At 41.2% G+C, this 24,133-nt stretch overlaps 2 protein-coding genes across 7 annotated transcripts; one reads left to right on the top strand and one right to left on the bottom strand.

Annotated features, from left to right (window-relative positions):
- Positions 1-17: 17 nt before the first annotated feature.
- On the bottom strand, positions 18-11,419 carry NAGA (alpha-N-acetylgalactosaminidase). Of its 3 annotated transcripts, none has more exons than XM_007428436.4 (9): positions 11,266-11,418; positions 8,086-8,257; positions 7,165-7,339; positions 5,877-6,054; positions 5,571-5,665; positions 3,195-3,356; positions 2,220-2,417; positions 1,631-1,774; positions 18-1,162 (listed from the first exon to the last, which is right to left on the bottom strand). In XM_007428436.4, exons 2-9 carry the CDS (start codon positions 8,232-8,234, stop codon positions 980-982), a joined length of 1,284 nt encoding a protein of 427 aa, XP_007428498.1. In that variant the 5' UTR covers positions 8,235-8,257; positions 11,266-11,418; the 3' UTR covers positions 18-979. The 3 variants fall into 3 exon arrangements, with proteins under 3 accessions (XP_007428498.1, XP_025022564.1, XP_025022565.1); XM_025166796.2 differs by having other exon boundaries at positions 8,086-8,254; positions 11,266-11,385; XM_025166797.2 differs by having other exon boundaries at positions 1,023-1,162; positions 1,631-1,706; positions 11,266-11,419.
- A 136-nt stretch (positions 11,420-11,555) lies between these two features.
- PHETA2 (PH domain containing endocytic trafficking adaptor 2) lies at positions 11,556-23,029 on the top strand. Of its 4 annotated transcripts, none has more exons than XM_007428437.3 (3): positions 11,556-13,869; positions 15,620-15,744; positions 20,143-23,029. In XM_007428437.3, the coding sequence occupies exon 3, from the start codon at positions 20,152-20,154 to the stop codon at positions 20,992-20,994; it is 843 nt and encodes a 280-aa protein (XP_007428499.1). In that variant the 5' UTR covers positions 11,556-13,869; positions 15,620-15,744; positions 20,143-20,151; the 3' UTR covers positions 20,995-23,029. The 4 variants fall into 4 exon arrangements, with proteins under 4 accessions (XP_007428499.1, XP_007428500.1, XP_025022567.1 ...); XM_007428438.3 differs by having other exon boundaries at positions 20,139-23,029; XM_025166799.2 differs by lacking the exon at positions 15,620-15,744 and having other exon boundaries at positions 20,143-23,028.
- Positions 23,030-24,133: the final 1,104 nt, after the last annotated feature.

Genomic DNA, 24,133 nt, shown 5'->3' with positions numbered 1-24,133 from the left:
AAGAAACATTTGAGGTCATGCAATTCTGGATCGATTTTTTTTTTTAAATTTTGGGAAGACATTGCATGCCAATCTTGTTACTTTTCTATTTCCCATTTTGAATTAAAAATTGAGTGGCATGCTGTCTATGTTGTCTGCAATAAAAGAAATAACCTAAATAATAGTTTCTGTATAAACACTGTCATAGTACCAGCAGTGGATTATTGAACAGTGCGGTGGATAAAACTGGGGAAACCGATTTTGGTAATCTCCAGATGTGAGAGACTATATTTTGGCTGGGAATTCTGGGATTTCTAATTCAGTTACATCAAAGGCATGTGATCTAGGAAGGTTGTACTAAATAAATCACAGAATTATTATTGTTTCATTCATATTCATTTTTATACGTCTTTTTAATCAAAACACTGAAACTATAGTCTTTATTGAAAAACTGATTGTAAAATGTAAACTTCTGAAAATATACTGAAAAAAACAGCCCCGAAAGCGTGGCTTACATAAAAAGAATAAAAGTTACAAAAATCCTCGAATATTTAGTAGCCAGACAAATAAGCTACTGTAGAAGAAACCTTACAGCCCTAACAGAGCTTTTGCAATTATATCAACTATTGAAATAGTTGATACTATTACAAGCAAGGAATGTAGGAAATTCCTTACATAAAATATGAGCTTATGCTCATATATGAGCAACTGGCTTTTGGTTGATTATCTCAATGCATCTGGCCATCATTAGCAATCTAATCTACATAAATAAGAATACATGTATATTCTTATTTATGTCTACTTAGAAGTACTGGACTGCAAACTAATGAACTAATAGCTTCTCCATTGTGTGTAGACGTGGATCTGAGTTTGTATGTTACTTGCGGAAAACTGCCAACCTACACAAGCCATTTTTTTCTTTGCTGAGGTACCACAAGTGTAATGATAGGGAGTGGTGAATCCTTAGTAGCTTGGCAAGACGTCCTTCAACTACTGGCTGTCACAGATTAAAGGGATGAAACTTCTTGGCTTTTGACTGCTGCCTGATGGAGGTGAAAGGCTGCCCCAGGTACACTGTTGGGTAGAGGTACCACATGACTACTCCTGAGGGATTAATCACCACTGTGAAGTTGGTAGTAATCTTCAGGTCACTGATTATTTGACTGGTGTACACATCCTGTGCCTAGCAAAAACAAAAGCAGATAAGTGAATAAATGATCGTATGTGCATCTACTGTGGAACTACTGATATATTTTAGTAGCTCTTTCACAGCAATGTTTATCCCAGTGAAAAATACTAAAGCTTAATTGCCATACAACTTGAATTCTAAAATACTAAATAACCCTGTTGCTCCTTCACTACAAATGAATGGTAGTGGCAGTGTGTGTGTGTGTGTGTATGGGGGAGGGGGAAATGGAGTTTTGTGTTTATGATTTATTTTGCTGTGTACAGTTTTATCACCCCAGGAAACAACCTGATTATTAAAGAATTTTTAAAAGCCAGGATATGGCCATATTAAATTCAATAACACAGGGCAAATATAGGTAAGCAATACTGTGCAGAATTTGAGGTTTTCAGCTTGCCATCCCCCTCCCCCCAAATGTTTTCAACAATAGAGAAGAAGACCACAAACTGGTGCTTCTTTACTTACTTCATAGACAGTGTCCTCTGTAAAATTGAGCTGTGCGAGGGAGGCTGTGTAGCGATATGGCATGTCTGTCCTCCGACTAAAGAAAACCAGAGCATTGGCTGAGTGGGAAAGGGGCCGCAGGAAAACTTCAATTTGAGATTTGTCCTACAAAAGCAGATTGAACAGCATGTTCTTCTAAAAGACATCTTCCCCAGGACATAAACAGTAAACTGTGATGTCATTATATAGGAAAAGACACTTCCTCAACAGATTTCACAGTTCTGAAGCTCATATCCAATTCATAGTGTTATAATTTGGACAAAAAAATAGCATGGGGAGCCCCATGTACACAAGCTTCCCTAACCTTCTGCCTTCCAGATAAATTCTGGGAACAACAGTCACAATGGATCTGGAGTGTGCCAGATTGCTGAAAGCTGAGGCATCCTCTCCTAAGCTCCTTCGAAGAGAGGAGCATTATAAATGTAACAAATATCCTTGCCTTAAATTACTGATCCTCCCACATAAGAGGGTCAAAAGGCAAGAGTATATACTCTGAGTTCCAGGGATTCACATTGCAGTATATGCTTCTCCAGACCTTGGCCTTCCTTACCTGAAGGATTCTGCGCCCTTGGATTCCCAGGGGATCTTGGTTAATTTTGATCATCAATTTGTTTTGTAGAATCTCCTTGGCACTTTCAGAAATAATACGGAGGTCTGTGGACATGAAAAGAGGAGCAGCCATAATTGTCCATAAGGCCATCTGGGACTTGGACTGTTCAAGGCTCAGTCCAAAGTTTCCAATGATTAGCTGCAAGGCAAAGGAGAGGTTAACACAGAGGTGGTTAATAAATTCAAGAATGAAAGCAAAAGGAGACACAAGCTGCATATGGGCTGACTCCAAGAAAATTCTCGTTGAACAAAGATAACTGGGTAAGTTTGTTCAATGCCCTCTAATTGGGCTAACCTGGCCAAATATTCTTCTAGAAGATAGTTTAGGAAATAATATCAGGGCTGAGTGAATTCCAGTATCCCGTTGGGCAAATACATAAATGATTATTAAGTCCAGCATCCTAGGAATGTCAGTTTTTCAATATAAGAATTAGGTGCAAAAATTACTGCATTAACGTGGGTGGGAGGGGACAATGTGTTGATTAAACTTTAGAAACTAAAAAAATCTGTACGTTAGCAAAACAAGTTATATTTCCAATGGACTGTGGGGGAACTGAATCAGTACTATATATAGCCCTTTATCCTTTCACGGTAACAAGTTTTTGCAAAAGTTAGCAATATATGCCTATTTGTATGAATTATTTTGGTAATGGAATTCAGGTTTTCTGTGAAGTTTCTAGCGTAGGTTATATGTCACTGAGATTAAAACAATGGGCATGTACGGCAGTTTTAAGAATGTAATTCAAATGGCTTGCTACTCAGTTAGTTACATACAAGAGTTGAAAGTGTAAGATGCAGAGAACAGATGAATTCCTGCCAACAGTCACCTTCATTAGCTTTTCCTAGCTTTAGAATTCCAAAGACAGGCTCCCTCATCCACTTAGCTTTCCTATCATCCTCTTCAGCTCAACCTTACCATGTCAGGGTCATTCCAATGGCCAGGGCCAGCCGCTGGCTGAAGTACACCCTGATTCTTTGAGAACCATTCCACAATAGAGAGGACACTCTCCCAAGAGTCTTGAATGTCATCAAAGTTTCTCCAGAGGTTACATATGTTTGCTAAAAGAGTGTAGTTCACCTAAAACAAAACAAAGACATGAAACAGAATAATTACAGTCAGATTGGCATGATTTATCTTTTGGAGATGAGCATCAGTTTACATCCTTTTGGCTACTCTGGATGTGTTTAATATCTGGGGAAATCTGTACTGGAAAGGGGAAAACCCAAGTTAAATAATTAGCTAAAATTATTTGGCTATCCAACTGAAGTACAGTGGGGCAAAAAAGTATTTAGTCACCCACCAATTGTGCAAGTTCTCCCACTTAAAAAGATGAGAGAGGCCTGTAATTTTCATCATAGGTATACCTCAACTATGAGAGACAAAATGAGAAAAAAAATCCAGAAAATCACATTGTCTGATTTTTAAAGAATTTATTGGCAAATCATGGTGGAAAATAAGTATTTGGTCACCTACAAACAAGCAAGATGTCTGGCTCTCACAGACCTGTAACTACTTCTTTAAGAGGCTCCTCTGTCCTCCACTCGTTACCTGTAGTAATGGCACCTGTTTGACCTTGTTATCAGTATAAAAGACACCTGTCCACAACCTCAAACAGTCACACTCCAAACTCCACTATGGCCAAGACCAAAGAGCTGTCGAAGGACACCAGAAACAAAATTGTAGACCTGCACCAGGCTGGGAAGACTGAATCTGCAATAGGCAAGCAGCTTGGTGTGAAGAAATCAACTGTGGGAGCAATAATTAGAAAATGGAAGACATACAAGACCACTGATAATCTCCCTCGATCTGGGGCTCCATGCAAGATCTCACCCCGTGGGGTCAAAATGATCACAAGAACGGTGAGCAAAAATCCCAGAACCACACGGGGGGACCTAGTGAATGACCTGCAGAGAGCTGGGACCAAAGTAACAAAGGCTACCATCAATAACACACTATGCTGCCAGGGACTCAAATCCTGCAGTGCCAGATGTGTCCCCCTGCTTAAGCCAGTACATGTCTGGGCCCGTCTGAAGTTTGCTAGAGAGCATTTGGATGATCCAGAAGAGGATTGGGAGAATGTCATATGGTCAGATGAAACCAAAATAGAATGTTTTAGTCTAAACTCAACTCGTTGTGTTTGGAGGAGAGAGAATGCTGAGTTCATCCAAAGAACACCATACCTACTGTGAAGCATGGGGGTGGAAACATCATGCTTTGGGGCTGTTTTTCTGCAAAGGGACCAGGACGACTGATCCGTGTAAAGGAAAGAATGAATGGGGCCATGTATCGTGAGATTTTGAGTGAACACCTCCTTCCATCAGCAAGGGCATTGAAGATGAAACGTGGCTGGGTCTTTCAGCATGACAATGATCCCAAACACACTGCCCGGGCAACGAAGGAGTGGCTTCGTAAGAAGCATTTCAAGGTCCTGGAGTGGCCTAGCCAGTCTCCAGATCTCAACCCCATGGAAAACCTTTGGAGGGAGTTGAAAGTCCGTGTTGCCCAGCGACAGCCCCAAAACATCACTGCTCTAGAGGAGCTCTGCATGGAGGAATGGGCCACAATACCAGCAACAGTGTGTGAAAACCTTGTGAAGACTTACAGAAAACGTTTGACCTCTGTCATTGCCAACAAAGGATATATAACAAAGTATTGAGATGAACTTTTGATATTGACCAAATACTTATTTTCCAGCATGATTTGCAAATAAATTCTTTAAAAATCAGACAATGTGATTTTCTGGATTTTTTTCCCCAAGTTGTCTCTCATAGTTGAGGTATACCTATGAAGAAAATTACAGGCCTCTCTCATCTTTTTAAGTGGGAGAACTTGCACAATTGGTGGCTGACTAAGTACTTTTTTGCCCCACTGTAACACAGTCGTGTCATAATAGCAAAGAGGGAAACGGACAGAACAGCTCAAGGGCTGTGTTAAGAGAATAATCACACCGCTCATAATTACAGCACCACGACTGACAAAACATGTAACACCCAGTAACACTGAACCATTACGTAATACTGTATGTAGTAATAAGCTTTGATTACAGTAATAATCAAAAGTTACTGTTTTAGTCAACTAAAACATTGTGCCAACAGATCTAGGTGGTTGGATTCTAAACCTCAGTGCAAGATTCAAGAAGCCTGCCTCTTGCAAATTAAATGAGTGCATTTGTGGATCCCATGTCACACCTAATTGTGAAAATGTGATGCAGAACTTTGATTCAAAACTCTGAAGAAGTTCAAGGGACAGAAGCCTTAAGCTCAGCCCCGCCCTTCTTCAAATACACCTCACCTCAGGTGGGAGTCCCCCTCGATAGGCTGGCCAGCTGCAAGAATAGGCAATGGGACGACCTGTTGCATTCAGAGCCTTGGACATTTTAGGATAACCTTTTGAAAACAAAAATAGTTGCCCATTTGAGTTAAATTCAAAATTTATTTAAATCAAATTATTTTTAGGTGGTTGATGCTTAATTTAATTAATATCCTAGGTGTATATTTGACATCTTGAACAAATCCAATTAAGATGTATTATTTTAGCAACTTTTGGCGCACTGACAGATGAAGCAAAACAGAGGCATGCTAAAGCCTTGACTTTTACCTTGGGCCTGTTCATCTGCTGATGAGTAGCAACCATCTAGTTTCAGCATATCCACTCCCCATTGTGCAAATGTTAAAGCATCTTGTTCAATCCGATTCAATGTAGTACCCGGGTAACCTGCACAAGTGTGGGTGCCTAGGTCACCATAAATGCCAAGTTTCAGGCCCCGTGAATGCACCTGCCAAAATATGTCATGACTTGTGAGATCAAGACAGAAGACCCATCAAGAATCTATATGATGGAAGAAGCAGTGGAAATACTTCTTATTGTTTGTATTAGCGAGCATCTTTTTTTAATCACTTACTCAAAAGCTAATCGATCATCTCCTTCTCTGCATTTACAGATTATTTTTACAATTTATGGAACACAACATCTCAACAATATTGGTTTTAATTGAAATTGTTACTGAAAGGGTAGATAACCTAACGAGTAGGGAGTTAAATCTCATGAATAACTAGTTATCCAAACAAACTTCCCAAGGACTGAACTCTTATTTTGCAGTATGTAAATTTGTAAATGTTTCCACAAATGAAAGGATAGAGATATGAACTAGGTGGTACACTGATACAGCAATATTTAGTATGTGGCAGTATTTTTCCCCATTTTATATGAATACAGACACTTCTGCTGACTGAATGGCCAGTTCAAATTATGCTTCTGCCCATCAGTACATAAGTTGATGAGAGCCAGACAAATCATTAAAAGGTATATGTCTCATTATTGCTTTTCATCCAACGGTCAACCCTTTCTTTTCCAATCTAGTGATCTTCAGGTATTTTGTATTAAAATCCTATCATCCTTATTCAGCGCAGCCATTCACTATGCTGGAAATGAGTTAGGAGTACTGAAGGCCTGAGTATCTGGAGGGTACCAAGCTAGAAAAAGCTGGGTGACACAATAGAGAACTTGATGAGCTTTTTAAAAAATCCATTGCCAAGGTCTAAGTTTGAAAATACAGACTTTGAATTCAGCAGAATAATATGGTGATCTAGATTCAGAGGTTCTTGCCAACAATATGACCCTCTGGATGTTGCTCACTGGATAACTTTGAGCAAAGGTGCTTTCTCTCAGCCCAACCTACTGCACAAGTACAAGTCCGTGGCTACAAATTGGCCAACTCTGAAGAAGTAATCTACATCTCCTGCAGCAATTAAGAAGCAAGCCCTTGATCCTTTGGGGAACTCACAAAGATTCTCTGGAGTTTCTCTACTGTTGACTAGGAAGTTGATCTTTTTAAAAATCACAGATGGATCACCTGATCTCACTCACATCAGAAATATTCACTTACATAGTCTGCCAAAGCTTTGATCCCTCTGGGGAACCTCTCAGGATCTGGAATCAGATGTCCCATCATATCCCGGTTCTTTGCCATCCAGCAGTCATCAATATTCACATACTCATAGCCCAATTCCCTCCAGCCATCCATTGCCAGATGGTCCGCCATTTCCATGAAAAGTCTCTCACTGTTCCACAAATGGAAAAGCAGTTTACAGGAAACAAGAACAAAAAGCAAACTGACTAACTTGGAACTATTTATATCCATTGGAAACTATCAGGTATAGAAGATACTGTCCCGACAATGTCAGGCTACACACTGCACAGATGTGTTTTGCCACATTTATGCTACAGTTTACTTTCCACAATAGATAAAGGATTAATTTCTCTGTCAGGTCCCCACTATCACTTTTTCATACTTCCTATTTTTCTGCAATAACCTGGAAGTAAAATTAAAACGGAATTTCCTATAGTATTATGTTATTCAGCTATGCCCTTCTTTATGGTCAGGATCCTTCTATATTTTCTCAGAAATATGCCTCATTCAGCAAATGTCATTATGAAAATAAACTGAACGCTTGTAGGCTGGGCCTTTTTATTGGTTCCTGTTCAACCCAACTACATGTTTGTATATTGGGGGACAAGGGTGGTTAATTAGTGATTTCCTCTAATGTTTTAATTTTTATTTTTACATAGCAAAATTATTCAGTACTCCTCTCCCAGCCATGCTCAGCAGGAAAATTAAATTACAATTTGGCAACAACATTCAGAGGGGTATGAGGGGGAACATACCCAAGCTTTTGGGGGAGGCAAATCCAGCCTTGGAGGTTCAGATTTTTCATGTTTGATACCACCCCTCATCTTGAATCTTGGGATTCTAAAACTCAGGAACATACCTGAAAAAAGGTTGTGTTTCCAAGGTTCTTCCACTTACCTGATACAATTATGGGGATCTGTCTTGCAATCAATATTACAACGGAAGCGCTCCCATGCAAGCCACCCCATTGGGGGTGTTCTCATCAGTCCATTCTCCAGAGCCAGGGAGAAGGCATGGGGCAGAAGAAGGAAGACAACACATTTCATGACCGTGGATTCAGGGAGGACTGCTGCAAAAGAGGTGGAGGGAGAGGGGAGAAAACATAATGAAATATCGCTTTCTACTATTTCTATTCTGTTCCAACGGAACAGCCATATTCCTTCAGCCATATCTAATGAGGTTAGATATTTACAAGCTTTTACCTCTGTCTGGTGCCTTTTCTCTTTCTTTCACAGTGTGCATCTTAAACAAGCAAAACATGCATATCACCAAGATAACATTGTGTGACAGTTGTCATTACATTCTTCCTTTTTTTTTTTCCCCTGCCTTTGAGTGAGTTTTGATTCCTGGTGACTGCCTGGACTAGGCCCTGCAGTTTTCTTGGCAAGATTTCAGAAGTGGTTTGCCCTTGACTTCTTCTTCCTAGGGCTGAGAGAGTGACTGGCCCAAGATCACCCAGCTGGCTCATGGTTTCCCAAGTTCTAGCCTGGTGCCTTAACCACTACACCAAACTGGCTCTCTCTTGCAGATTATTTGTACACACTTGATTGAGTTTAAGAGCACTGTTGGTAAGTATACCACTTACTTACTTACTTACTTAACTTATTTATTAAGCACATTTATATAGCCACCCATCAACCAAAAGGAACTTTGAGCAGCAAACAAAATATAAACACAATACAATAAAACAATCATTTAAAACAATAAACTTCACTGAGGCCCAGCTAGAAGCCCACATCCATCCACCAACCACCCCATGCCAGCTCGTCTAAATTTACTAATTTCTAAAAGCCTCAACCTGTACTGTTCCATTTCATAGCATAATGCCACTGGTTGCCATCAGCCCGATGCTCTCTCTTCTTTGGAGATCTTATCTATAACCCAGATTCTCTTTATCACTCTTATTTGTGATTTAAATATCTGAGAATGAACCACCCAAGTTCCAGAAGGAATTAGGCAAACTGGTATGACAACAATTGAAAAAGAAACTGACTCTGGGACGCACATGATCCCACCTACTCTTCCCTGTTTCAAGCCACACACACAAGTTCCCAGTGTTGCATACCAGGACTCATGCTGCTGTTAGAGCAGGATCCTGAAGCAAAATTACAGACACAGAGTTCCTAACCAGTATCTATTACATTACACTTTCATAAAGAATATGCTGACTCCCCTGATCCAGTTGTCTTAAAACTAAGCACGCCTCTGTGGATTTCATGGAATGATACAGCCCAGCACTTTGACGGGCATCAAGGAAGGAAGGCTGGCTTGTGGCAGAGTAATCAGTATGTTGCAATTCCCAGTTTCAATATCTGACATCTGCAGTGAAAGAATCTCAGATAGCAAGACAGAGGAAATCTCTTGCCAGGTCTCTGGAGAGCTACGTCCAGTCATGTGATATAGTTTTCTCTGAGATGAATCTTATGTACTCAGCATAAGGTAGCTACATGTGATTATTTAAATCTTTCTGTGATAAGCAGGGGCAGAATCTCAGGGGCAGAATGAGGCATAGGATCAATGCCTGGTACTACTTCCAACTTTGCAAGAAGCAATTACATTGCAATGTTCTTGTTTAGGACCAGATAGAGTTGCAGCACCTAGTCAACCTGGACCTGGTTAGTATCTGAATGGGAAACCACCAGGTAATATTAAGGCAGTGGGCTAATCTGGAAAGCAAAAAAAAAAAACCCCATCCTGGAAGAAGGCAATAGAAAACTACTTCCAAACTATTGCCAAGAAATTTATCCCTGTGTCCATGAAGTTACCAGGAGTCAAACTCAGGATAGGCTTTACCATTTTTGTTGTTTGGATATTATAGGAAACCAGTTTAGCAAGGCACCAGATCACAGCACCGTGGCTTGTTAGTGCTACATATTGTAAGCTAGCACTTTTAGTTTAATGTTTGAAAGTCCTTAAGATGAATATTAAAAGCATGAAGAATTACTTTTTGAATGTGAAGCTGTAGTTGTTCATTATTATTTCAAATTATTTCAGGAAACATCTGCAGAAATACTAATAAAACCATACTTGCACTTCATTAGTTATCAGACCTAGACATGTTTCAAAAATTAGGGAAGAGTTGCATGTGACCCTGAAAAAGATGCAGCTGCTTTAAAGAGCCAACTCACTGAAGTTAATGTAACTCTTAAAGCAGCCATATTTTTTCCAGGTTCATGCCTGGAAAAAGATGGATTACTTTAATGAATAGCAGAAAGGCACTATATTTCTGCAAGCTTCAAAGCACTTCTTTAAATCATTTTTGAAAAATGCACATCCCTATTATCTATATGTATAAACAACTGCCTGCCAAGTCATTTAATAAATAATTCTTAATTAGATGTCATAGCAAATTACTCTGTAAATACAAGTGCAGCCAAAAACCTGGAACTGCTGTAATACAAATCATGTTCTCTATATATTGCAAATGCATCTTTCTGCATTACTAACCAACATTAAGGCATATATTCTCAATACATCCTTTTTCTCTGCTTTCCCCTTTTAAATGTATTATTCAGGGCTTCACTCACCTTATCTTAAGAATCAGAAAACTTACATTCTTAGTCAGCCTGATGATTTTCTATCCAAACAACTGCGCTACATAATTAGATGCAGTCCAAATTCTCTGCAGTTTTACAGAGAATCTTGTGGTGAGCTTTAAATAACACATGTGTATCTCTGAATCTTGGAAACATACAATCTATTTTAAAATGAATCAATACTGAAGACTTGGGTTATATATTTTATTCCGTGGCTACTGCAAGCCAACTTCCGCATTTACAATGAAACAGATTAGCCTTCCGGGTGCATCAAGACGAGCGGACATAATTGTGTAAATTAGATATTTCTATCATTTAATGAAATCCTATTTTATCGATGACACAAACTGCCAAAATTAATTCAAATCTATAACTGGAATTGGAATCAGTAGGTACTCTTGAACCAACTTTGGTTTTTCTGTGCATTTTCATATAGTGCAATTTTTGATCAGGCAAAGGGAAAAAAACTATTCCCGATCCCGACTGTTACCAACGTTCACGTCCATTACCCATCCAAACTTCAAGACATCAGAACACTTACACTATCAGACATTAAGCCACAACCAGTTCTCGCGACCACCGAAAGCCTGCGACAGCGGTCGCTTTCCTGCGCCAGGCAGACAATCACGTGCTCGCTTTCTTCCGCCGATCAGCTGATCCCTCGGCCAGTGTCCAAGAGCCGAGAAGCGGCTGATCTCAGCGCCGCCGCCGCCCTCGCTTGTTCCCAAAACGAAAAGAGGAAGCCGCCGCTCCCAGTGCCAGACGTGCGCAAGCGTCGACGGAGCTGGGCCCTTTTCACCCGGTGCTAGAAGTAACTGACGTTCATGCAAGTCTCCTTTTTTTTTGGTTTTGGACTGCCCGAGGATCGGAGGAGTGCGCTCTCTTCCAGGTCCCTTAGCAGAGATGCCAGTCCTGTTGTCATTCTAACGGGTGAAGGGACATTAGGAGAGCGCCTTGCCTCAAAACAAAGTTTTAGGTGGGACAATTTGCTTGGTTGGTTTCAGGCTGCTTCTATACCCCTCTGCTGAATAACACAGCTTGGAACCAGACACAGCTCCCATCTGGAGTTGTGAACATCCACTGGTGACAGGTTAGCTACAGAGCCTATGGAAGCCATTCTTCAGATCCCTTTTGTCCCTTTACTCCACTGTTTCAAAGCCACCCCCCTTCCCTTCTTTTCTCTTTCTAGTAATACCAGTAATAACAGGTGAGAACGTGGAATGAAAAGATGAGCAACATCTCTATAATTATCCTAGAGCTGTCCTTACCACTAGGCACTGTGAGATGAGTGTCTCAGGCAAGTGCAGGCTTCCTACCACCAGCTATTGTCTCTGAGGCTGCCAATTGTTCCCCCCATTCCCAGTTGGTATTCCAGCTCTAGAAGTGCTGGCTTTTGTTTTTCAACGTGGCAAGTCAACGGTGGTGGGAAAGGCTCCTGCTTAAACAAAGTGGCTGACAGCTTAAGTGGGCCCTGCTTGTGTCCATGTGTGGCTGGTCTACTGGGATAGTAATACTGCTCAACTGCAGGATCTGTTTGAGTGAGCAGCAAGCAGATGCTAGGCAGCACCATGAGAGAATCAAAAGATGTCTTAAGACAGAGCTGAACACATCATAGCTTATGTCGTACCCACAAAACTAGTCTGCTGCCTTCAGATTTATTTATTTATTTGTTTATTATTTATTTATTTGTATGCCACCCATCTCCCCCAATGGGTGACTTTGGGCAGCTCACAATTAAAATAAAAAACCCATAAACAATTAAAAATACCCCATAAATAATTAAAATTAATTAATCCATTAAAAGTCAACTGTAAAACAAACCCTATACATGTTGCAAATTGTGTTTTAAGGTACTGGAAATTCAGTCCAGTCAACTTCTCTATCGAATATGGGGAGGGGGACTGGGAGATATCTCATCCTTTGCAGCAGAATTTCTTGAGCCAGCACAGGTTGTCTTCTCTGTTTATGGTGAAGAATGTCTTTCAGATATTGGAAGGGAAGGTCAGGAAGAAAGAAAAAGAACAGTGCCTAATTTCAGTCCAGTTTGTTTCATGTCCATTTGCAAATCCCCTTGCTGCAGCAGTGTGTGCAAAGGAATCTCTGCTGAACAATGCAATGCAATGCCTTTCATTCGTGAAACATCATTCTCGAGCCCTAAAAAGTCGGGTTCAGTAACACGTGTACCCTCTAGTGCCAGCCCATATTGGGATCGTTCCTCAAAGGTGCTACGGACTCACGACGCCAGCTAAAGCAGTCGCCTCTTAGCAATTGTCTGCCGATCCTGTTCATTTTCTGACTTCTGTCTGGTTCAAATGTACACGTTGCCCCGCGGCGCCCTCTCGTGGCCGAAAGCGAAAAGTATTTTTAAAAACCCGTGAGTTCTGCACGCGTAATTGTAGGACATAAGGACACTTAAAACGGAGATTTACAGTAACTCCTCGCCTCTTTCAGGAGATACGTTGCGGAACAGAGAGTTACACTAGTGGGGAGTTAGACGGGGACTGGGGAAGCCTAAACTCAAGTGCCCATTCAGTGACCAACCTCGCAGGGCGACTTGGAATCGCTACTGACTCCCAACCGATCTCTCCGTGTTGTCGGGAAAATAAAATGGGAGAGGGAGGAACTACACTCATTTCCTCCTGGAGGAAAAGTGGGAATGCATAGAAAAAATAAATATTAAAATATCACGTATGCATCAAATACATGCTCTCCAAATAAAAACAACATTCTTCGAGTCGGGAGGAGAAAACTTCGGCCGACTTCGACGCCGCCCACCCAACTTGTGTTCAAGGAAAGGCGATACCACTGCGCAGGGCAGAAAAACGATGGAGCAGCCTCTACTTGCTGATACACGGCCTGCTTCTTTCCTACGTGGCTTTCAGGACCCCGAGGGGGGGGGGGCTAAAAAGAGGGAAACCTCCCCTCGGGAAGCTGTTGGAAAATCTGGATTGCGAAAAAGCTCCCCCCGGATGGTCCCAGGATTTGTTTCTGCAATAATGATCCTGCGCTCCGGGTTTTGCCCGAGGACGCGGACACCATAACAAGGGAGTCCCGCAGAGAAAGAAGAAGAGACGCGACTGCTGAAGAGAAGCAGGCAGCTGACAAAGCCGAGGCTAACGTCGATCCGCATAGCGGTGTGAACAAGGTACGATTATGGATACAGCTCGCTTCAGTTTTTTAGGATAGCCCTGTCCCTGAATTTAAACATGTTTCCCATTCCGTTAATACGGAGATTCCTCCTCACTTCACTGCCACACATTCGGGAACTAGATAGCCTGCCTGTCCTCTGCGGCTTTAAAAAGTTTCGAAAAGGGTTTTCATCCTGAGAGAGAAAAGGAAAAAGAGAGGAAATTCAGAGGGTAATTTTTAGTCCCTGCCTGCTCCAGGTCCCCCTGAGATGGGGAAGTGCTATTTTCTTTCCTTGCCTTTGTTGGAGAAACCATCCATCTGGCCTTCCTCGGGCACTTGGGAAAGGTACTTCCCTGGAATGCAGGCTCCACGTGTCTGGACAGTCCAAGGGCTACTCTAGAGCCACTGGTTGGGTTCTCCCTCCTATCTTTACCTGACAATGCCAGGAATTAAACTTGCAGCCTCTTGTTTACAACACAGTGGTACTTCCACTTGGAGCTGTCCCTCATTTGCAAAGAACTGTGGCACAAGCATTGTTGGACCCAGAACGGGGTTCTTGCCCGGAGATGACTGCCAATAATTTCACTGGACATGAGAAACCTTTAGAAGGGGCTACCTCTGTCAAAAGAGGCACCCCAAACACAAAAGAAATCAGGTTTTTATACACTGAGTTCAAGAAAACAGAGTCAAAAGAAAGGACAGTGATTGGTTAGGAGCCTCTTTATGACCTTGTGTGTCATACCGGTGCAAACTTAGGTTATAATGATGAATGACTGTCGGGTGACATCTCGTTATCACAAAGAGACAATATGCCTACAAGGGACAGTATACAATGCTAGGAAGTCTGGCATCAGAAAGAGATAATATCCAGGGAAGGGTCACTAAGTTAGTTTGCATTTATCTATCTCTACCATAAGGAAAAGGCACCTATTATCTCTCTCTACTATAAGGGAGGAGAAATTACAAGCTAATTCCTCTGTGCCCTGGGAGGTTACCACATCCCTGCCCTAAAGACAGATGGGTTACTAAGATTAAAAGACCCATTATAGGTTGAGGCATAGATTCTTGCTTTCCCATAGGAATCGCACATATTTCTCAATTTCGTGCCCCTCACGTGCCCCAGCAACTTCCACTGGGCCCTCATCATGGTGCCTTCTGATTCCCAGTCCATACCTGAGGGGTCCTTACCAGGTCCATCATTAGTATTACCACCTTTTCCTGACACAGGTGGATACACTCCAACATGCTTCATTAGTTGTTCTGTTGGTGGTGCAGTTAGGCAACCCCTAAGGGGTGAGGTCAGCCTGGCACTTACTGGCCACTTTAGGTTGGTGCAGACATTCCTCTCCCCTCTGATCCTTGGACATTGTCTTCCATGGCCATTCTGATTTGAGCTGTAGGTAAGTCTGTTTCTTTCAGACTGGGTTCTCTCCCTGTTCCAGAATCTGATCCATTTCCCAGCTCAGAGACTTGGATCAGTCTGAATAGCTGTGAGCTTCTGATGAGGTTTTAGATAGTGGAATAATCCAAAGGTATACAGGGAAACCAGAAAGTCAACTTAATCAGGATCAACAATATCTTAACTTAGTATAACTGAATATTGTATATACGTATGAAGCCTAAGAACTTTGCCTTTTTGTTAGCACATCTCTTCAGAGTGGAAAGCTATCCAGTGTTAAGGTGGACTTGGGTACTGTATATATTTCTGTGGGGTGTATGGGTGCTCATGCACATTTTAAGACTGAATTGTTAATTATCTATTTCAGCAAGAATGTTGGAATTCCATCTTCCATGCTTTTGCATAACTGAGATCAGTATCAAACAAAAATGAAGCTTAGCAAACCTGAGACTGGGAAATTATCAGAGAACTGAAGTCTAATCAGCACTTTTGGTATATTCTCTTTCACAAACAATTTATATATTTGCACAGATCTTACAGAGCTTTTTCTTTTTTCAATGAATAAAGGTGGGTCAGATGTTAGAACCCTTTCACTAAATAGGCATATAAGAGGGTAGAGTTTGATGTTTCTACAGTCTTATGACCATATAGATCCTATTCTCATGGGAAAACATTACAGACATGGTTTTAATTGAAAAAAAAGTCTCAGCAATATTAGTAATGCTAATGAAATTAATAATAAGAATACAAATTGTTTTATGAAAGGGAAGTCCCTACATATCTCAAGAGCAAAAGCTCAACAGAGCAAAAAGTTTATTTAAAAACAAAAACAACGCCTATTTCCTTTTTTTTCACTAGCAAATAGACACAGGTACAGCCAGCCAGTCTCTCAAGGCAAAAAGTGAAAGATTTATACAATCTGAAGAGAAATCAAGTAAGATCAAGACTGGGTTGTCATATTGTGGCATAATGTAGTTTGCTCAGTTTTAGCTGAGTTTTTTTTTTTTTTTTTAATCTGCGCTCAGTCGTTACCGACTCTGCAGTGACTGCTTGGACGAGTTCTTGCAGTTTTCAAGGCAAGGTGTTTCGGAAGTGGTTTGCCAGAGCCTCCTTCCTAGAGCAGAGCCCAGCTGGCGAGCGCAGGAGGCGGAGTTTCCGTTGCTTTGCGCCCTTTTCGGGCGAGCGCGGTTCCGTGCTTACCGGCAACTGCTCCTGACTCCTTTTGCAAGGCGCCGCCAGCATTTTTCCTCCCACCGGAGTGAGAGTACCCATTTATCTACTCACGTGAGTTTTCGAACTGTTGGGTTGACAGGAACTGGGGAGGAAACAGGAGCTCACCCTGTTAACGCGAAGGCTGGACTTGAACCGCTGAAGCGTCGACCATTTCTGGCCGGCAACTTTCAGCGTCATTAAGCCACTGCGCCACCACGTCCCCTTTTTAGCTAAGTATGTTGTATAAACTCAACTTTTGTGGTTTGTAAACCATGGTAAATGGCCACAGCTTGTTAAAAAAAAAGATTACTTAGTTCAGTTCCCAGCTATTTTTCCATGATGGAACTGTAGTTCAGCCTGAGATATTCTGAAAGCCAAGCATTGTCATGGTGATTTTGTCTCCTGTTAATGTATATTACTTCCAATAGTGTTTTATGCTTGTGAATAGATTTTAAGAAATAAATAGGGAACTGGAGGACTTCCGCATGTTGCTGAATACAGTTTCTAGTACCCAGGTATGCTGGCTGGAGCTGATGTGGGATGTAGTTCAAAGTAATTTGGAGAGTTAGCAATTCCACACTTCTTATTCAGAAAAATGATGCAGAGAATCTTAATATTTTCCAAATGTATCTGGGAACAGGATTCAGGATTTCAGTGTCAACATAGCTGACCGATCCTGTACATATTATTTTCATATGGAAATACTCCGGGTGGCTTTTTAAATTAATTAATTAACTAGACTTATAAGGTCACCCAACTCAAACAATGTGACTCTGGGCACTATACAACAGAAAAACAAACCAGAAAAAAAGCCAAATAACATAAAACAAACATTATATAAATATTAAATGCAAGATATAAAATGGTGACCAAGACCAATAATAAAAATAACCAAAAGGGGATCCTGAACTGGACCCAAATCCCTGGGGGAAAAGCCAGATGGTTGCAGAGCACAGGGGGAACTATCAAAAAGGTACACTGCCTAGGCTCTCTGAGATGGCAAAGTTTAAAAGAGGGAACTTGGAGTATGTCTTCCCAATGGGAGCGTGGGGGCCAGCAGATGTTTGTGGGAGAAGGCGATCCCACAAGTAACCTGGTCCTATGCCATGTAGGACTTTAAAGGTGATAACTAGCACTTTGAATCACACCCAGAAGCCTATTGGAAGCCAGTGCAGCTCACGAAATAGCAGTCTTACATGGGTGTAACGAGCTGTGCCCATAACTTCCCATGCTGCTGCATTCTCAACCAACCGAGCTTCCAGATGGTCTTCAAGGCAGCCCCATGTAGAGTGTTACAGTAGTCCAATCAGGAGGTGACTAAAGCATGAATGACCATGAGAAGGGCTTTCTGGTCCACAACTCTCATTTGCAGGAGCTTTGAGTCCAGGAGAACCCCCAGATTGCATACCAAGTCTGAATGTGGCAGTGCCACCCCATCCAGAACCAAAGATGGAAACACTCCAACTCGTGGATCCAGGGGACCCAAAATTCATAACTAAAACCCATGGTCACTTAGTTTTATAGTGCAGGTAGCAATCTGTTTGCAAATGAATGAAGTATGTAACCAACTTACAGAGATCAACAAGAACTTGTCATGTTATTAAACAATGAAGCAATGAGAGAATCCCTTCTTTTTATTATTTTAGCACCATAGAGTTATATGATCTAGCTCTATAAAGTTTGTTACTTTATAAATATCCACAGTATGAGCCTTAGAAAGGAGGGTTAGATTGCAGACAGGAGCATCCACTGGGGAGATGGTGTTAAAAGTCAAACTTGTGGGCATGACCACATGATTGAAGTCTTGCCTCTTTTTAATGTATATCATCTGTGTGGTGCACATAAAAAGGGACAGGGCTTTGATTGCATGGTTGTGGCTGCCATCTCCATGCAGTCACCTCAGTTGGCAATCAGTATTTTATAGCAGTGATATACAGTCAGGTCCAGAAATATTGGGACATCGACACAATTCTAACATCTTTGGCTCTATACACCACCACAATGGATGTGGAATGAAACAAACACAATGTGCTTTAACTGCAGACTGTCAGCTTTAATTGGAGGGTATGTACATCCAACTCAGGTGAACGGTGTAGGAATTACAACAGTTTGCATATGTGCCTCCCACTTGGTAAGGGACCAAAAGTAATGGGACAGAATAATAATCATACATCAAACTTTCCCTTTTTAATACTTGGTTGCAAATCCGTTGCAGTCAATCACAGCCTGAAGCCTGGAACGCATAGACATCACCAGACGCTGGGTTTCATCCCTGGTGATGCTCTGCCAGGCCTCTATTGCAACTGTCTTCAGTTCCTGCTTGTTCTTGGGGCGTTTTCCCTTCAGTTTTGTCTTCAGCAAGTGAAATGCATGGTCAATGGGATTCAGGTCAGGTGATTGACTTGGCCATTGCATAACATTCCACTTCTGTCCCTTCAAAAACTCTGGTTGCTTTTGCAGTATGCTTTGGGTCATTGTCCATCTGTACCGTGAAGCACCATCCAATGAGTTCTGCAGCATTTGGCTGAATGTGAACAGATAATATTGCCCGAAACACTGCAGAATTCATCCTGCTGCTTTTGTCAGCAGCCACATCATCAATAAATACAAGAGAACCAGTTCCATTGGCAGCCATACATGCCCACGCCATGACACTACCACCACCATGCTTCACTGATGAGATGATATGCTTAGGATCATGAGCAGTTCCTTTCCTTCTCCATACTCTTCTCTTCCCATCACTCTGGCACAAGTTGATCTTGGTCTCATCTGTCCATAGGATGTTGTTCCAGAACTGTGAAGGCTTTTTTAGATGTCGTTTGGCAAACTCTAATCTGGCCTTGCTGTTTTTGAGGCTCACCAATGGTTTACATCTTGTGGTGAACCCTCTGTATTCACTCTGGTGAAGTCTTCTTTTGATTGTTGACTTTGACACACATACACCTACCTCCTGGAGAGTGTTCTTGATCTGGCCAACTGTTGTGAAGGGTGTTTTCTTCACCAGGGAATGAATTCTTCGGTCATCCACCACAGTTGTTTTCCGTTGTCTCCCGGGTCTTTTGGTGTTGCTGAGCTCACCGGTGCGTTCCTTTTTTTTGAGAATGTTCCAAACAGTTGTTTTGGCCACGCCTAATGTTCTTGCTATCTCTCTGATGGGTTTGTTTTGTTTCTTCAGCCTAATGATGGCTTCTTCACTGATAGTGACAGCTCTTTGGATCTCATCTTGAGAGTTGACAGCAACAGATTCCACATGCAAATAGCACACTTGAAATGAACTCTGGGCCTTTTATCTGCACATTGTAATTGGAGTACTGAGGGGATATCACACACCTGGCCATGGAACAGCTGAGAAGCCAATTGTCCCATTACTTTTGGTCCCTTACCAAGTGGGAGGCACATATGCAAACTCTTGTAATTCCTACACCGTTCACCTGAGTTGGATGTACATACCCTCAAATTAAAGCTGACAGTCTGCAGTTAAGGCACATTGTGTTTGTTTCATTCCAAATCCATTGTGGTGGTGTATAGAGCCAAAGTTGTTAGAATTGTGTCGATGTCCCAATATTTCTGGACCTGACTGTATATGTGTATGTATAGTGCTATATTAAATTTTATCTGGATTAATAGTATGTTTCATGTGGTAATTCAATAATTTCCTCTCTCTGTTCTGCAAGGTAGATTACTACAATGAAACTCAATGAACGTAGTGTGGCACATTATGCCACATGTGACTCTCCAGCAGATCATACTGGCTTTCTGTGCAAGCGCATGGAACGCTACCACCACCACCACCACATCACCTCTTACCAACGCCGCTGGTTCATTCTCAAGGGCAACTTGCTGTTCTATTTTGAAGAGCGGGAGAGCCGTGACCCCCTGGGTCTCATTGTGTTAGAGGGCTGCACTGTGGAGCTGTGTGAAGCTGCTGAGGAATTTGCTTTTGCCATCCGCTTTGATGGCAGTGGTGGCAAGTCTTATGTGTTGGTTGCTGACTGTCAAGCTGCCATGGAGGCTTGGGTGAAGGCACTTTCACGGGCCAGCTTTGATTATATGAGGCTAGTGGTTAAGGAACTAGAGAAACAGCTGGAGGAGGCCCAGAGGAGCTTAGCTGCTAGCCATAAATCACCAAAGAAGTTGTCTTCTGGCCGCAAAAGACATTTATCAAATCCCACTATGATATCTATCCAAGAGCATCCTGTCATCTTGGAGAATGGTTACTCCACATGGGACAATAGTTGTACTCTTGCAGAAATGGCATATTCTGACCTCAGTGGCGGATTCCTGAAGCCCCCACCTTTACCTCCTCGTCGAAAACTGACAGGCAGCACTGTAGGTGGAGCATTTTTGGCTGGGTTTGCTTCTGCCACACAGGAAAGTCCTGTATCTCCAGAGACTACCTGCTTCTCAAAATTGCATAATTGGTACGGACAGGAAATTGCAGAGGTGAGAAGAGAGTGGATGGAAAGAAAGAAGACAGTAGAAATAGGAACACAGGAAGAAAATACATTTTGCAGGACTGAGAGAAATTGACATTAGGTAGGTTTCTGCAGACCTCCGGAGTCACTTGCAGGTTTTTCTCCTAGCCTATAAAATCTAGGAAACATCCATTATTGCATCTTCCAAAATGGATTAAATAAAAGTCTTGTTTACTATTATTTATTGCTACTACACATTATTGCCAGGAATTTTAAGGGAAAAAAACACCATATTTCTAATTACATACCATTCGGAATTCAAGAAGATATTTCTAAGAAACTGCTACATCAGCTCAAAAGAGTGTTCCAGGCCTTTATTTCAGAAAAGCAACTTCTTGATGCAAGAGAAGAATCCGTGGGTCATTTCCTTCCTTATGCTCCATACAATACTATTAATGATATTTCATCTATATATTACAGCTATTTTGATAGATGGTGGGGCAGTATAGTAGTGAGTTGCCTTGAATATTCATTAGAAAAACAGAACATACTATTTATATATCAGATTTTAATTATATCGGGCACTTCATATGCTTTATATTTTCATGAAATAAGGCCTCATGCAGATGAGGACAAAGTTGTGAATACTTGCTTCCCTAAGACCATCTCAAGAATTTATAGTCAAACTATAACTTTTATTCATGAACTTCCCAGCTCAGACTCTCAAATGCAACACTGGGTAGCTCTCATAAAATATAAGGACAATATATGATGCACATCCATTCCTTAGGTATGCCTTTACCTGACCTTCCTTGTGCTTTTTCTATCTTTTGGAGCTTAATCTTCATATACTAACACACAAAGTAGAAAAAGCACAAGGAGGGTCACAGAAGCAACATAATCTGGATAACAAAGCCAAATTATTCATAGCAGCTGCTCTCAAATTGTTAATATAATGTGTGATAGTTTAACTGATCATCCTCAGCATCACTTCTATACAATAGGCTGGGCTGTTTGTTGCTTTTGATAAACATTTTGTTCTAAATTCTGCCCATAATATTGCTACAGATTAATAGCAAGAATTCATCTAAAGCAATCTTCCATAATTTCATATGAATATGAGTTTAATTCTTTGGTGTTCAGCATCCATAATCTACCTACCATTCTGCTGCTTTCTGATCATGGGGGCCCATTCCCAATGTAATGGTCCTGCAGAGTTATGACCTTGAATTTAACTAATTATTGAACCAATGAAATAAGAATTATTTATGACCCCACAGAATAATCCAGTACTAGTAATAGCCATCAGTTATAAACTTAGTTGATTGGACAGTTGCAATATTCTAATTATTTCAGGAACAAAAAGAATTGACTGCTCAGTAAGATAAAGTTGTCATGAAACATACTAATAAAATTAAATTAAGGGAAATGTATGAATCACATTGTAATTTATGTAAATCTGATTCCAGAAATGGTTTTTCTTCCAGTATTTTTGATCCCAACCAGTAATATTATTAGTAAAAAAAAAAAAAGACTGCTAAATTGTGTATGTTTTATGGATTGCATTTTACCCAAAATAGGAAAGTACAATATTATTTTATAATTATTTGTAGCTCAAACTTAATAATAATAATTTTTTAAAGAACTGTTCACTTACTTTATAGTTTCCAGAAGGGAAGCTGTGTTAGTTTCTTGCAGCAAAGCCAAAGAAGTGTGTTACCTTAGCAACAAATGTATTAATTGCACAGATTTTCATGAATCATGTTTTATTTACAAAAAATATGAATTAATAAATGTGTTGGTTTTTAAAGTACTGTTTTTACTTTAGAGTTGAAAGAGTTTATCGAAATTGTAAACTTCTAAAAGAAGAATAAAAGAAGAGGCCAAAAGTCTGTGGCCCATAAGATGAGAGTTACCACTGCCTCTTGCTGTTGATTCCCAGCAACTAGCATTTAGAAATAGCATACAGACTATCATGTGGCAATCCCTTATAACTATATCTTCCAAAGTCTTATCTTTGGAGGCCATCATATTTTGTAGTGATTCCCAAAATTGCAGAGTTTTATTCTCATTGTTATAATCTTGTTGCTTGGAACTGAGGGTACTTCCATATGTACTGTTTGTACTGTTCTGATCAGGTCAGTTTCTGCACATTCCCATGCCATCATCTGAGTTTGATGATTGAGTTGATTTGCCTCCAGCTCAGGTGCAGCATAAGAGGAATTGCTGTAAAAGCTTTTTTACAGTAGGAATGTTGGAGCTCTTGGGAAGGCAGTTCCTCCATTGGCAGCAACTGTGATACAGTTCAATGGCTGTATCACAGAGCTAGGATTTCACCAGTCCTTTATGCAGAGGAAAAGGGCCTTGCTGGCTTCATACCTCCTGCTTGCAGTGACTGCTCAGATTTAGTACAGAACATGAACCCAGCACATGGAATGAGGAGCATTGGTTGAATGTCCAATTTGGAGCCTTCTATTGGTCAGATACAGGATGCTTTCAGCAAAGTTGGCAGCAAGACAGGCTCTGAAACTTTCTAAGGCTTTGGGGAATGAAACAGGGTGGAAGTACAACTTGAGGAATTAGAAGCACTTGGATTGGCTGACTTTAAAACTGAAAAATGTCTTTTCCTTTGCAGCATTGGGGTTAATTTGGGCTGGATCTGGCCAGAAGCTGCAAAGAATTCCAGAAAAAAATCCCACTATGCCAGTGGGAAAAGGGTCCAGAACTTTGCAGTCCTCCATTAGCCCACCTCCATCTTCCTTCCCATCACTGACTATTATAAGAATTCCAGAAGTCACACTCTTTGTGTTTTTCCTGCCTTGTTTACATATTATACAGAGGATGACTTTGGAGGTCAGAGGAAAAATAATTTACCAAGGCAACCATCAGATAAACGTGGCTTGAATCCAGACCAAGAAATAGGTCATACAGTCCCCCTAATTCACACGAAGATTAAAGAGGGGGGGAAAGGAAGCACCTTCAGACTTGCAAGATTCTGTTACTGTAGTTGTTCCAATAAAAGCAGCTTTAGGCCAACACGGTGTCCATTTCTTAGCCTGGTCTACCTCCTAGGGCTCACACAGATAGAGAAGCCAAGGCTGTCCAGGTTCCAAGACTCCAGCGCACCACGGGGGGACAGCAAAGAGACACAAAGAAAAGGCACAGCGCTGTTGCTAAACTATTGGATTTTTCTATCAGTTTTTATTGGCAACTCTCAATGCCGCTCCAGAAGAATTTAAACATGCCTTCTGAGC

This window comes from Python bivittatus, unplaced genomic scaffold (assembly GCF_059951505.1).
Source record: "Python bivittatus isolate LINGU-HERP-01145 unplaced genomic scaffold, Pbiv_v1 ctg000330_np1212, whole genome shotgun sequence".
NCBI lineage: Eukaryota > Metazoa > Chordata > Lepidosauria > Squamata > Pythonidae > Python > Python bivittatus.
Note: the sequence above shows the minus strand (reverse complement) of the source record. Positions and strands in the feature narration are given on the sequence as shown.

Excerpts from the sequence above, each read along its gene's own strand:
- PHETA2 (XM_007428437.3), top strand. The coding sequence starts at position 20,152 with ATGAAACTCAATGAACGTAGTGTGGCACATTATGCCACATGTGACTCT.
- NAGA (XM_007428436.4), bottom strand. The coding sequence starts at position 8,234 with ATGAAATGTGTTGTCTTCCTTCTTCTGCCCCATGCCTTCTCCCTGGCT. Across the intron at positions 6,055-7,164 it reads TCAAAGCTTTGGCAGACTAT|GTGCATTCACGGGGCCTGAA; the intron begins GTAAGTGAATAT and ends ATATTTTGGCAG. Across the intron at positions 2,418-3,194 it reads ATTGGAATGACCCTGACATG|CTAATCATTGGAAACTTTGG; the intron begins GTAAGGTTGAGC and ends TTTGCCTTGCAG.